The sequence below is a fragment of the Coregonus lavaretus genome (genome assembly GCF_964263955.1).
Source record: "Coregonus lavaretus genome assembly, chromosome: 14".
NCBI lineage: Eukaryota > Metazoa > Chordata > Actinopteri > Salmoniformes > Salmonidae > Coregonus > Coregonus lavaretus.
Window position 1 is genome coordinate 41,090,451 of NC_140001.1, and position 14,817 is coordinate 41,105,267.

Consider the following 14,817-nt stretch of genomic DNA (forward strand, 5'->3'; position numbering starts at 1 on the left):
AACAAAGGATCCTGGAGATCGGAGTGGAAACTCAGAGCACAACATGTTCTCTGCTTCTGTTCTGAGGAGCAAGAACATGCCATACCATGAATGGCATAGAAAAACTACTTTGCAGAATGCACTCTACTTGATTGGGTAAAACATGAATTGACACAGATCTGTGTTCATTATTTGTTATATAGTACACTAAATGCAATCTATAGAGTATGTGGGGTGTTGCTTCTTAGTTCTTTGCATTTCTCAGAGACAGGGGGAATGTGTCACACACACACAGAGACTTGTAATATTACAAAACCTTCCAAAGTGGCGCTGGGGGTAAAGTATATGACATCATAAAATCTATTTACTTGAACAACACATGTAGTATTAAAAGGAAGAATAAAATACGTTTTTTGCACAAGGGCGAGGGGTGAGACAAGGGTGCAGTTTAAGTCCAACATCTACATCAACGAACTAGCAGTGTTGTTGGACCGATCTGCAGCCCCTGGACTCACCCTCAAAGATGAGGTCAGATTCCTGCTCTATGCAGATTACCTTGTCCTACTGTCACCAACAGAGCAAGGTCTACCGGAGCAATTTCACATTATTTAGGAATACAGCATCAACTGGGCAATCAACATCAACTTACAGAAAACCAAAGTCGTGATTTTCCAGAAAAAGGTCAGGAATCAGAGCAACAGACAATCCTTCAAATGAGGAAATACCATGGTTGAACATGCCCAATGGTACAACTACCTGGGACTAAAAATCAGTGCCTCTGGTGGATTTGGTCTGGCAGTGAATGCACTAAAAGAAAAAGCCTGCAAAGCATTTTACTCCATAAAAAGAATATTTTCAAAAATAAATTTCCTATCCAAATCTGGTACAAAATATTCAATAGTGTAATTTTACCAATTGCACTACATGGAAGCGAGGTTTGGGGTCCAACCTGTATTTACGATTATAAGCATTGGGAGAAAACCCCAATAGAAAATCTACATACATAATATTGCAGAATTATCCTAAATATCAAAAATAAAGTACCAAATAATGCATGCAGAGCAGAACTCGGACGATTCCCTTTAAATTGCAAATATAAAATTAAAGGACACTAACATTTTGGCATCATTTGAAATTAAGCCCCAAAACATTCTTACAATTCAAAGCACTAGAAACCCAAGAGCTGAACCCTGAAAAGAGTCCCCTATGTCAGCAGTTTAAAACACTAAACAACCCTATTATCCAAACACAAAGGGAAATTAATCAAATTGTTACAGAAATGAAAACCTCCTATTTGACAAATTGGGAAAATGAAACAAAAACAGAATAAACTAAATTGCTATTTGGCCCTCAAAAGAGAATACAAATGGGCAGAATATCTCTACTCTGTCAGAGATACAAAACAGAGACAGATCCTGACCAAATACAGGCTCAGCAACCACCAATTGGCTACAGGAAAAGGGAGACACAAAAAGACATGGCTACCCAAAGAGGAGCGTCTATGTGGTCACTGCACGACAGGAGAGGTAGAGACAGAGATGCACTTTTTCCTCTTCTGTGAGAAATACTCCCAAATAAGATAATATTTTTTCAAGAACATTTCTCAATAAATTCCCAACTTCTGTGCATTTACTAATAACATAAAGCTGGGAATTATTCTGGGTGAGGGAGAAACCGCAAATATTCCTGACAGATATGTATATGATTGCCATAGCCTGAGTGACATCCCATGACCATTGAAGTATTTACATTGTACATAACTTACAAGTAATACATAGTGTAATCATCCATGTACATTTTGTTGTTTATTTATTATCCATTCTCTCTTTTCTATAATCTTATTTAATAAAATGTATCAACCGAAGATTACACAATACAACAGCAGTATTGTACCTGTATACATGATTATACAGTATGTACTATTATTATTACTACTGAAATTAACTGCATTTCATTCTCCTCATTGCATTGTACTGCATTTACTGAAATGCTGTACCGCTACACTGCTTTGGCAATATCTACATATAGTTTTTCATGCCAATAAAGCAATCTGAATTTGACAGCGAGAGCGTGAGCGAGAGACCGAGCGAGCGAGAGAGCCCACCAGATGACAGAAAGAGAAAGAATACCCATGAGCTGAGTGCTGAGCGAATAACCAAAATGTCATCTTTTGGTGGGTTATTAAATAACTAATTGATTGACGTCAGTTCAATTACTTAAATTCCATTTAGTTTCTTTTTTGTGAGCTCAATGAGCCATTTCTCAAGAGAAATCAAATCATTCACAGGAGAAATTAAGTCAATAACTATATGGGACGCTGGGCTGAAGGGAGTTGGTACAGTTACTGCCAAAATAAAGGAAACACCAACATAAAGGGTCTTAATATGGCGTTGGGCTGCCATAACAGCTTCAATGCGTATTGGCATAGATTCTACAAGTGTGGAACTCTATTGGAGGGATGAGAGACTATTCTTCCATGAGAAATTCCATAATTTGGTGTTTTGTTGATAGTGGTGGAAAACACTGTCTCAGGCATCGCTCCAGAATCTCCCATAAGTGTTCAATTGGGCTCTTAGATCTGGTGACAGAGACGGCCATGGCATATGGGTTACATCCTTTTCATGCTCATCCAACCACTCAGTGACCACTCGTGCCCTGTGGATGGGGGCATTGTCATCTTATAGGGGCATAGGCATGGTAGCCAAAATAATGGGCAACTGGGCCTGCCCAGCACTTTTATACACGACCCTAAGCATGGATGTTAAATGCTAACAAGGATGTTAATTGCTTAGGAATTGCTCAGGAACCCCACCTGTGTGCAAGAACCTGCTTTCAATATACTTTGTAGCCCTCATTTACTAAGTGTTTCCTTTATTTTAGCAGTTACCTTTCATTTTCAATAGGCAAATATTCAACCTAGTTCAGCGCAGAAACGTAGTAATTAACTACAATGACCATTATCCATAATGCCTGTTCTTCCCAGCTCAGACAGAGATGGACAGCCTACACACAGATCGCATGAGAGAGGAATGTAGGTTACACAACACTATGATGAGAGGGATGAAGACAGCTCGTAAGGTAGCTTTACAGAATGTATCGTTTTAGTAGTTGGAAATAAGAAGTCTTGAAAGTATGCCTTATGTACTTTGAAGAACTAGTACAATGATTGTCAGAACACTCTGTAGCATACTTAGGCAGCTACTAACTCAAAGACAGTACAGTATGGGAAGCACAGAGATAACGTTAGATGGTTGTCTGGCTGGCTGGCTGCTAGTGCCTGAGCAGAGATGAGATACTTTAAAAAGGGGCAATGAGCAGTTGCTACGTCCATTTTTGGACTTGTAAATTAATGGTATGTACTCAATGATTCTTGAAGAACATATAACTTATAAATGCCTCATGAGCTTAGTTCAACTGTCCCACCCCATCATAACGCAAAATATAAACTTGTTTAACTCCAATGTTTGTAAACAAAGTAAATGTAAACAAACACTATATAGCCTCAAAACATGGTTAAAACTATAATTTAAAAAACTATAATGATATCATGGATGGTCAGTTCTTGCGTCCATAGCGCTTTCTATGAATTTGAGAGTGGTTACATTTCTCCAGACCCATTCCTCAGCTTTTTACAGAAACGGGGCGGGGAAAGATCTTTGTTATCGTTTCTACTGCTGATTGCAGCTTTAAGGAATGAAAAATAATAAAGTAATCAAATAAAAACTAAGCAATATACACAACTGAAATATTTTCAATGTTTTGGCAATTGAATTCTCAAAAAAATGTGGTTTTGGAATTTCCATTAAAAAGCTCTAAAATCATTTTCATATCATTACTTCATAATGCATTGTTAAAAAAAAGATGTATCTAAACCGAAAACTGTGACCTCACAAAGCAATAATTGCTCAGCACTACGAGCTAAACATAACAGTATGCCAGTGGAAGCGAGGACAGTAACATAATTAAGAGTTTTAATCAATTAATAATTCATTAACAAACTTGGTATAAGTAAAAACACTATACATCATTTGTAGGTCTACCTTTACTTGTTACTTCTGTGAACTTTCATTATCCTCCCTCCTCATGAAGGAAATAAATTAGAATTGATCTTAAAGATATGTGGGATTTTGGTAACAGAATTACAAGGCACAATGTTTCTTAAACTTGAAGGCAAATAATTTATCCAAAACTAACTATACAGTGCATTCGTAAAGTATTTAGACCCCTTCACTTTTTCCACATTTTGTTACATTACAGCCTTATTCTAAAATGGATAAAAAACATTTTTTCCCCCTCAATCTACACACAATACCCCATAATGACAAAGCAGGTTTAGATTTTTTTCAAAATGTGTGTGTGTGTGTATATATATATATATATATTATATACACACACACACACACACATACACATACGCATAAGTATTCAGACCCTTTGCTATGAGACTCGAAATTTAGATCAGGTGCATCCTGTTTCCATTGATCATCCTTGAGATGTTTCTACAACTTGATTGGAGTCCACCTGTGGTAAATTCAATTGATTGGACATGATTTAAAAAAGGCACACACCTGTCTATATAAGGTCCCACAGGTGACAGTGCATGTCAGAGCAAAAACCAAGCCATGAGGTTGAAGGAATTGTCCGTAGAGCTCAGAGACAGAATTGTGTCGAGGCACAGATCTGGGGAAGGTTACCAAAAAAATGTCTGCAGCATTGAAGGTCCCAAAGAACCCAGTGGCCAAACAACATTCTCTGGTTTGATGAAACCAAGATTGAACTCTTTGGCTTGAATGCCAAGCGTCACGTCTGGAGGAAACCTGGCACCATCCCTACGGTGAAGCATGGTGGTGGCAGCATCATGCTGTGGGGATATTTTTTAGTTGCAGAGACTGGGAGACTAATCAGGATCGAGGCAAAGATGAACAGAGCAAAGTACAGAGAGATCCTTGACGAAAACCTGCTCCAGAGCGCTCAGGACCTCAGACTGGGGTGAAGGTTCACCTTCCAACAGGACAACAACCCTAAGCACACAGCCAAGGCAACGCAGAAGTGGCTTCGGGACAAGTCTCTGAATGTCCTTGAGTGGCCCAGCCAGAGTCCGGACTTGAACCCGATCGAACATCTCTGGAGAAACCTGAAAATAGCTGTGCAGTGACGCTCCCCATCCAACCTGAGGGCTTGAGAGGATCTGCAGAGAAGAATGGGAGAAAATCCCCAAATACAGGTGTGCCAAGCTTGTAGCGTCATACTCAAGAAGACTCAAGACTATAGTCGCTGCCAAAGGTGCTTCAACAAAGTATTGAGTAAACAAAGTCGCGTTGTCATTGTGGGGTATTGTGTTTATATACCAAAAAATATATATATTAATCAATTTTAGAATAAGGCTGTAACATAACAAAATGTGGAAAAAGTCAAGGGGTCTGAATACTTTCCAAATGCACTGTAAGTGTTGGTATTAGTTGGCAGGGCTCTTTGATTTAACATTAGTGTTTTTATGTAATTCTAATACCTTTTATGGTAGATGTTGCCTAAGTCCCCTTTTCCATCTGTTTCCATTTATTGACCAGAAATCAAAGCTTTTGCTTATTCCAAATTTATTGGGTGGAAAATGGTTGACGAACCTTAATAAAAGATATGAGTGAGTGATTGAGTGAGTGAAATGACATGGTCATGGGTCAATATGACATGTCATGGGTCCTTTTACTTGGAAATGACCAGAACAATCACAATGGGGCTACACACACCAGGGCAAATGTTCTAGAGCATTGTGGATAAAAATGCCATGAAGAGCTGATGTGATTCCTTATTCTACATGTCAGAGAGGCATGTTTGTTCTACATAGAAATATACTATATATTTTCCAATTAAAATATCCCTTTTTCAAATCTAAAATAGCCTATGATCAGAAATCAATCCTAGTTGATATATTTGTGAGTTTGTGTAGGTCTAGTGGCCTACCATATGTTACCTTTTAAAGGGAACGTGGTAACACCTGCGCATTAATATGTTTACATTGACAGCATATGACATCATCCATATCAACTTTCATAAATGTGCGCACAACATGCAGACTTAAATATTAAAAGAGCTGTTCTTACCTGGCATGCAAGCGCTCAAAGTAACGAAGGTTGCAAAGACAGCAACCTGGGTTAGAAGCGTAGCGGCGGGCCTCGGTCGGTGATCGACACCTCTTCTCTGGGATGGCATGCTGTGAAGCGCTCCTACAACAGATACAACTGAGCTGGAGATGGGGAGTCGGGGTTGATCATTCCCCCATCCCCTTAGAACAGAAAGAAGCTCAGGAAATGTGCTCAGCTTTTGTAAATATGTAGTCAGAATGCGGAGTAGAAAAGGCGCTCAGTTGCAAGTACCAGATTCGGTAATAGAGCGCTGGTGAACGATTTCGTCTCCTATATGTTTTGCGCAGGATCCCATTATGTCGCTTTATGTGTGACGCTTGAAGAAACGAGTGTGGCAGGGTTGCTGTCGATCTGAGTTTCTACGGGGTTGTGAGAGAGTTACGTAGAAGATGTCGTCACGGCGCGCTCCTAATCAGTTTTACCGTACGCACAGCCGCAAATACAAGCCTCAGTGCAGACGCAGAGAAGCCAACAGGTACATTTTAATGGACACTATAGTGCTTCCCCGGTTGAGAGAAAAGTGTTCATAAAAAGCCCTTAGCTATTTTTTCAAGGATTAAAATAATCTGTATAAGGGCACACTGATGATTCATACATCATAAAACATGACACCAAGGTTACATAATAAAAGGCTGAAATAGATAAATGAAGTCTGGAATAGAGATACAAAACATTGTTCTATTTAATTATGTGGCTGAACCAATATCTCTTGAAATATTATCTATCGTTTTTAGAGGGTTTGGTTTGTGGAAGATTAATACTTAATGTGGGTGATACATACTATACATGTGTAGTAGGCCTATAGTTTCTAGCACAGGGGTATTCAACTCTTACCCTACAAGGTCCGGTCTGGAGCCCGCTGGTTTTCTGTTCTACCTGATAATTGACTGCACCCACCTGGTGTCCCAGGTCTAAATCAGTCCCTGGTTAGAGGGCAGAAATGAAAAAACGCAGTGGAACTGGCTTCCAGGTCCAGAGTTGAGTTTGAGGGCTCTAGAGTCTATACATTTGGCATTTCTCAAGACAACATTTAAAAACCATAATTCATCTATGGCAGGCTACTACATTGTCCTATTCTGGAATGTGCAACGATGCAAGGCACAGCAGCAAGTCTCTCTTCAGACTAACTGTAGACTGTGGCCAGATGGAAATATGACAGTCAATATGAATGCAAGACTAAATACTGCTCCACTTGAACCCAATAATCATTTAAAGGGGCAATCTGGGATTGGTCCATCCATTTTCGAATTTGAGAGTAGTTACATTTCTCCAGTCCCATCACTCAGCTGTTTAACAAACAAAGAAAAGTGGCAGGATACCCACGCTGTTTTTCAAATCCCAGATTGCCCCTTTAACAAACCTGTGCGTTCCAAAGGAAAAACACAGACAAACATATTGAATCAACAATTATTTATTATCACTAACAGTCCTTTGTATAACACTGAGTAAAATAAATCTAAAAGTACACTCATCAAAAGGGAAGAGGGGACAGGGACGTAATGCAGGGTGCAATACATAATAAATACAAATAATTGGGGAAATCATATGTGTATCAATGAAGGCATTGAAGAAAAAGTACAAAATAAACTTGTCACAGCTGCTAAGACAAGCATCTGTGGAAAGAGACTATATGATAGTAAAAAGGGTCAAAAACGTATGAAGTCAACATAGCATTAAATACAGTATGTACAGATGCTTTCTCTGTTGGGAATAGCTCAATGTTATAACTGAGGTATTCATATCAATAAGAATTTGTCAAATATTAAGGACAACATTTCAAATACCATTACTCATTTGCCTTGCTTTCCATGTCTTGCGATAACAGAACAGTTTTGCACATCAATGTTTGACGGATTGTCATTTCAATTTGAAATAGAAAATAGAAAGTACTTTGAATGAGATGTTTTCTAGTATTTCATAAGGCACTATTCCTACAGAATTGCTTGCACCAATTGCTTGCTTCCCAGACACCTATTCAACAAATCTCAATAAATACACGTCAGAAGAATATTATTGGAGATTGATGCACAATTATAAAAGTATTGGAATTACTCTGATAGAAACGGAAAAAGACAGGAAACTTCAGAGTAGAGAGCAACTGTAGGAAAGTAATGAAACAACATTACCAATAAGATGACAACAAGGACATATATTGGTCGTTGAACCCATTGGAATAAATACTCTATGATTTTGATTTAGCCATGAATAGCTATAGCTTTGCTCATGTTGTCATGGTCCACTCTAAATACTAATAAAACACAAACTAGGTAAGTCAGACACTTGACAGCATGTGGATTCAGGGTAAAGCCAATTCAAATGGTTGAGCAGTTGTGCAGGTCATAGAGGGCAAATTAATGATGATATTGAACTTTATATACCCCACCAAGAACACCTGAAGTGTGTGAGTTATTTTCTTATTTACAGAACACCATAATATGGGCACAACTGGGTCTTTCCATTGTGCTCATCATTCACTACCCAGTGAATATATAGTAAAACAAGACAATGGGGGGAGTTCCTAACCAGGTTCCAGATCAGTTTGTGCCCTTGCCAATTCCAAAGCCGTCATTGTCAAGCCATGTGTTTTTTTAATGACAATGAGTGACAGTGAGTTGGCATGAGCGCACAAACATCTGGCTCTCAAGCTACAATGCACATGCTATCCATTGGAATGTGGACGTAATCTATCAAAATATAGAAACAAGACGAAAACAACATATTGAGACATTGAAGTTGCACCTGAACCCCGCTCAATGTCCATCCAGACTGATGATTTGGTAGAGGTGGATAATATTGGTGCAAAAAGTAACTGTAATCTTGAAGACGAAAACTAAGCAGTAAAATTATTGGCAAAACTACTGTATACAGACCATTTACATTGATGAAATTGTCTATGCTAATGTAAGATTAATTGTGTATAATATCCCAGTCTTGGTAAAAAACAAAATCCAAATTAACGCCAGCATACAGCCCAAACAATGACTCATTCCTCACTGGCGCCCTCTGCCTTCTTCTTCTCTCCTGTCTCAGAGTTCTTGTTATGCGCTGCTGCTCCCTCCTGGGCCACAGTCCCTCCCTCTCCCTTTGCCTCTGCCTCAGGGATCAGCTCTGCTGGCTCTGGCCCCTCTGTACTGGGGGCAGACTTCTCCACTGCCTCACTGGTGGGAGACTGGAAGCCACTGTCGTCATGTGGAGGTGGAGGGGGCAGGGAGTTCAAATCCACTGTGGGTTGTGGATTTGCACTCTGGACATTTGAAGTGCTCTTAGTGCTCTCCGACTCCTCTGGCATTGGTGCAGGGACAGGGACTTGCTCCGTCTCCAGGGATGTTGGTGTGGCTGCAGGAATTTCTGTTGATGTGGCTGCAGGAATTTCTGTTGGTGTGGCTGCAGGAATTTCTGTTGGTGTGGCTGCAGGAATTTCTGTTGGTGTGGCTGCAGGAATTTCTGTTGGTGTGGCTGCAGGAATTTCTGTTGGTGTGGCTGCAGGAATTTCTGTTGGTGTGGCTGCAGGAATTTCTGTTGGTGTGGCTGCAGGCACTTGGAGCTCTGTGTCCAGGGCTGTTGGTAAGGGTGTGGGGATCTCCTCTTGTGCTATGGGTGTTACTGCTACCGCCTCCATCTGCGTTGAGGCTAGGGAAGATTCCTCCTCTGAACTGGAAGGAGAGGTTTCCTCTTGGGTTAGAACTGCTGGTGCCGAAGCCTCTTCCTGAACTGTTTTCAGAGATTCCTTCTCTTTGCTTAAGGGTACACTACTAACCTCCTGGCTTGAGGGGGACACTTCTGCTGCTGTCTCCTGTGAAACTGCAGCCGCCTCCACGCCTGGCTCGTTGTCCTCTTCCTGCACAGCATTCTCTATCTCCTGTATGGCACTCTCGATGGCTGATGCTGTGCTCTCTGAGTCCTGTAAGGAGCTCTCAATCTCTAGGAACTTCTTCTCACGCTCAGCTTCCTGGGTCACATCTTCTAAGATTTTGGTCTGCACCTCTGGGGCCTCACTCAAGATCGCGGCCGGCTCGCCTCCTTTCAGGACGGAGCCGTTCGTTAGGGCAGGGGATGGACTGTTCTCTGGCTGGACAGGAGGTGGAGGGGCCTTCTTTTTTTTTGAAGTGGTTCCATTAACTTTGACTGGTTCCTGGTGGATGATCTCTGGAGACAATGGAGCGTCTGCGCCCTGGTCCTCCCCCTCTCCCTCCCTCTCCTCAGGGATGCCGTCAACACTGGGCACCTCCAGGCAGGACTCGTTGACCAGGATGGGGGAGCCATCCAGCTGGATCATGGAGACCACCTGCTTCATCCTGCGCCTCCTATGGGCCTCCCCACTATCCCCAGTCTCCTCCCCCTCTACCTCAACTTGTCCCTGCCCCTCCTCCGGTCCTGTCCCGTACTCCCCAGCCCAGTCGATGGCAGGGTTGTCCCCCAACAGGTTCAGGTTGGGGTCACTGCTGGTCAGTACAATGCTGTCCCTGTACAGGTTGTGTCTCCTCTGGACTGCTGCCTCCTTCACAGCTACACAGGGAGGAAGAAAGAAAGCATAGAAAGGGAGAGGAAAAGAGAGAGAAAGGTCATTAAGACATTGTACACCAGAGGTTTGTTCCATTTCATTTCAGAAAGCCATGACACCCACCATCTCAGATTGTTCTGAAATGGTTTCTGTAGTTGTATTATTTGTTTCAACATTATATATATGTATTTCAATATTATTTTGTTGAAAGACATTTTGAACTCTTGAGAAATTAAGCTATTTGATTGCACACAAATTGGCAATTTCAATTGATAGAATTCATATAATATTCATTCAATATAATACCCAACATCCAATTTCACAAGGCCAAATCAGAAAGTTCAGCCCCCCTTTAATAAACACAAGTGACCAGCAAAATGGATAAAAGTACCAGCATGAACAGTGGCATCTAATGGGCAAAACCTGGTACTTTCACACTAATTTATGGGCGGAAATGCAAGTGACTTCAATGGCAAATGTCTTAACAGGGTGAAAGAAACCTCACCAAATTCACTGAAAATGCATTACATAGTATGAATAAACAACACTCCAAGCCGCAGCGTCATACTACCTGTCAAACATAGAGAACTGATACTGTATACTGACCATTGGGATGGGCTTGGTGTATGGTTTGTGGGGTCCGTGGGAGGCCTTTGACCATTTATTTGGATTCCTCACGTCTTAGACATTATTAAGAAGTGGTTTGCACCAAATTGGAAGTTGGGTAATATATTTACTGAATATTATATGAATCCTATAAATTGAAATGGCAAATTTGGGTGCAACAATTAGCTTAATTTCTCAATAATCTTTCAAATAATCTTTCAACAAAATAATGCTAATATTATCTATTTCTAACTACAGAAACTATTTCAGAATAATCAGAGATGGCGGCTGTCAAAATCTTATTTCTTGTGCTTTTGAGGTAGAATGACTCAGGAGCGGTATCTCTTCTAACACATAGTTTTTGCATATCACTAGAACCTGGAGTTTTTCCTAGGTCATTTGGTGAGGAAGAACTCTAGGCCCTAAATATAGCTTGTGAGTACACTTATTCCATGCACTGAATACATAAGGCAGGGATCATCAACTAGATTCAGCAGCGGGACACATTTTTCTTGAGTGGATGGTCACGGGGCCGGAACATAATTACAAATAATTTGTAGATTGCAAATTGACCGCAAGAAGCCCAACAGATATAAAGTTGAACTAAAACATAATTTCAAACCTTGCTTATTTGTATACGATCACATACATTGAGTTTAAAAAACATTAGGAACACCTTCCTAATATTGAGTTTGCCCTCAGAACAGCCAAGGTGTCAAAAGCTTTCCACAGGGATGCTGGCCCATGTTGACGCCAATGCTTCACACAATTGTGTCAAGTTGGCTGGATGTCCTTTGGGTGGTGGACCATTTTTGATACACACGGGAAACCTTTGAGCGTGAAAAACCCAGCAGTGTTGCAGTTCTTGACACATTCAAACCGGTGTGCCTGGCACCTACTACTATACCCCGTTCAAAAGGCACTTAAATCTTTGGTCTTGCCCATTCACCCTCTGAATGGCACACACACACAATCCATGTTTCAATTGTCACTTCATCTACACTGATTGAAGTGGATTTAACAAGTGACATCAATAAGGAATCATAGCTTTCACCTGGATTTCCCTGGTTAGTTTAGGTAATGGAAAGAGCAGGTGTTCCTAATGTTTTGTAAACTCTGTGCGGATTTGCTTGTGTTTTTACAGTATTTTATGTCTAACCCCTCCATTAGTTTTTTCAATTAATAAATGTTTTGCTCAGAAAACTTGGGGGGCCAAATCAAATCACCGCCAGTTGGTGAACCCTGACATAAGGCATTCAAATATAAGAGAAGTATATGTCTGTGTCCGAAATGTCACCCTATTCCACCTATTGACCAGGGCCCATAGTAATGCAATACAAAGGGAGTAATGGTGCCATTAAGGGCAAAGCCACTGTTTCCGCTATGAGACTCACCCATCATGATGTCCTTCATGACAGAGTGCAGCACCACTTCCTCAAAGATGTTCTCCACCAGGATGAAACGAGAGAAGTCCTCAAAAATCAGCTCCTGGAAACGAGGCAGCTCCTGGACACGGCAGAGGAACAAGTATGAGAACAAAGGACCCATGTCATATACACACTCAGGAATACACTCAGGAGAGACATGCAGAAAAAAGACTAAATTAGCAATGTGAGTGACTAAGGGAATGCTATCGCATGGAAGTGTAACGTCAGTTTCACACAATGTATGCATTTGACCCGTCTAGACACACTGTCTAGCCGGCTCCAGCTGCTAGACCTACAGACGCGATGGAGGGAGTGAGCTGCTTCAGCATGTAAGGGATGAAGATCTGAAGAAGAGCCTCTCTGAAGAACCTCTTCCGGACTGTGCTGCTGTCATAGTCAAATTTCTGAGGACAGACAGGAGGGAAATAGAAGAAAAGGAGATGTTATGATTCTTCAGAGAAAATTAATGCAGTATCAATCCTATTTTGCCCATCCATGTGCCTAGCAAGTTATATATGACATATTTTTGTATGCGGAGCCATTACATGTTGCGTATCTAGATTCACTGGTTTTACGCACCAACAAAACCTTTTTGGGGGAGAGCGCAATGGTCTTGATTAGTCATCGTGCCTACAGCCATCCCTGGGCCAACAGCCATCCCTCCCCTGTCTGCCTTACCTTGATGACCCGGTCCTGGCAGCGCTGGATGTTCTTACAGAGACCCTCGGACCCCTGGCCCTCCAGACTCTGGTGAAGGATCTGCTCAAAGGTGTACACAGCATCGTCCATTTGCTGCACAGAAAAAGGTTTGTTTATCAGTTTACATTTTAGTCATTTAGCAAACGCTGTTATCCAGAGGGACTTACAGTCAGTGCATTCAACTACGTTTAGTAGGGAAAAACAACCACAAATCACAGTCAAGTAAACCTTTCCTCAAAATGGTCTATACTCTATCAGACAGAAAGAGAATGCAGAGAAACCGGTTTACAAAATGGATCCTCATGTGAGCGTGTCGGTAACTCAATGAACTGGTGAACTCAAATAAGCAGTCATCCGACAGTGTATAGATCAAGGCCATGATTTGCTGCTTGCTGAATTTCCAAAAGCAAAGCCAAGAACAAAACATTCCATCAGTTTTCATATATCCACCACAAGGGGGCACCATCTTCCCAACAATTCCTTTTTAAGTGTAGCACATCAAAATAGTATTGCTTTCTATATACACACACACAAGTTGAATCTTCTCCAATACAACCCTTCCCTCCTTTCATTCTAAACAAATCATACTCTGAACCCTGAGGGTAGATAGCTGCTATTGTATATCTGAACTATAAACAGAATCTTGGATGCAAAGCAAAGTTCAATTTTCGAACTCTCTGAGACCTTAGCCCCTGTCTCAGCCCCAGCAGCTTCTAGCCACTACAAAGAGGACAGCCTATGTGATTCACAGTGGGGGACAGAGTGGTGAATACTTGGCTCTAGGATATCTCTCCAACAACCTACAGCCTGTCAACAGAGACCAGCCAGCCAATGACAGCCAACCATAGTCCCACCACTCACTAACCAGAATGTGCTTGTTCTCCAACCACAATAATAAAGAACTCCCCATAGCTCTGAGGATCTCAGACAAAACAGCACAACCAACAACCACAAAAGAGACCTGCAGGCCGCATCCTTTCAGCACTCACACACCAGCCAGGAACTCAAATGGAGACATTTCAGCAATTATTTAATTAGTACCTCACCATACTCATACACCATATATTAGTTTAGTGAAAAACTGTCCCCATCAGCATTAAGAGGTTGTGTCACGTTTTGCAGCATGTAGTAAGGTGTAGGAGGGTGTAGTTTACATTTTGATCATTTACGAGGCACTCTTATCCAGAGTGACATACAGCCAACGCATTCAACTAAGGTAGGTAAGACAACATATCACAGTCATTGCAAGTAAAACCTCCCTCCTCAATCAGTGCTAGTTAGAAAAGTTATACCTCTCTCATGAGGATCTGTGCCCTCTGGACGAACACGGAGGGGCTGGAGACGTCGAACCTCTGCTGCAGGCCGTCCAGACTCAAGTCCTCTACTTTCTCATAGCAGCTCTGCATCTTCACCGGGTGGAACGCCAGCATAGAGATCTTCTCCATGTGCTGACGATGGAGGGAGT

General features: G+C 41.4%; 2 protein-coding genes across 2 annotated transcripts in view; both read right to left on the minus strand.

The window, feature by feature from the left end:
- Positions 1-6,449, minus strand: part of LOC311141239 (neural proliferation differentiation and control protein 1-like) — a 44,345-nt gene extending 37,896 nt beyond the window's left edge. The window contains exon 1 of the mRNA XM_084176502.1: positions 6,078-6,449. Within this exon, the coding sequence (XP_084032628.1) occupies positions 6,078-6,186 (109 nt within the window). The 5' untranslated portion in view covers positions 6,187-6,449. The remainder of the gene's footprint in view (positions 1-6,077) is intronic.
- A 1,065-nt stretch (positions 6,450-7,514) lies between these two features.
- The window catches only part of LOC311141421 (protein Niban 2-like), a 43,843-nt gene continuing 36,540 nt past the window's right edge, over positions 7,515-14,817 (minus strand). The window contains exons 10-14 of the mRNA XM_084176747.1: positions 14,645-14,800; positions 13,332-13,445; positions 12,950-13,057; positions 12,621-12,732; positions 7,515-10,625 (exon numbers count right to left, since the gene is read on the minus strand). Coding sequence (XP_084032873.1) covers positions 9,103-10,625; positions 12,621-12,732; positions 12,950-13,057; positions 13,332-13,445; positions 14,645-14,800 — 2,013 coding nt within the window. The 3' untranslated portion in view covers positions 7,515-9,102. The remainder of the gene's footprint in view (positions 10,626-12,620; positions 12,733-12,949; positions 13,058-13,331; positions 13,446-14,644; positions 14,801-14,817) is intronic.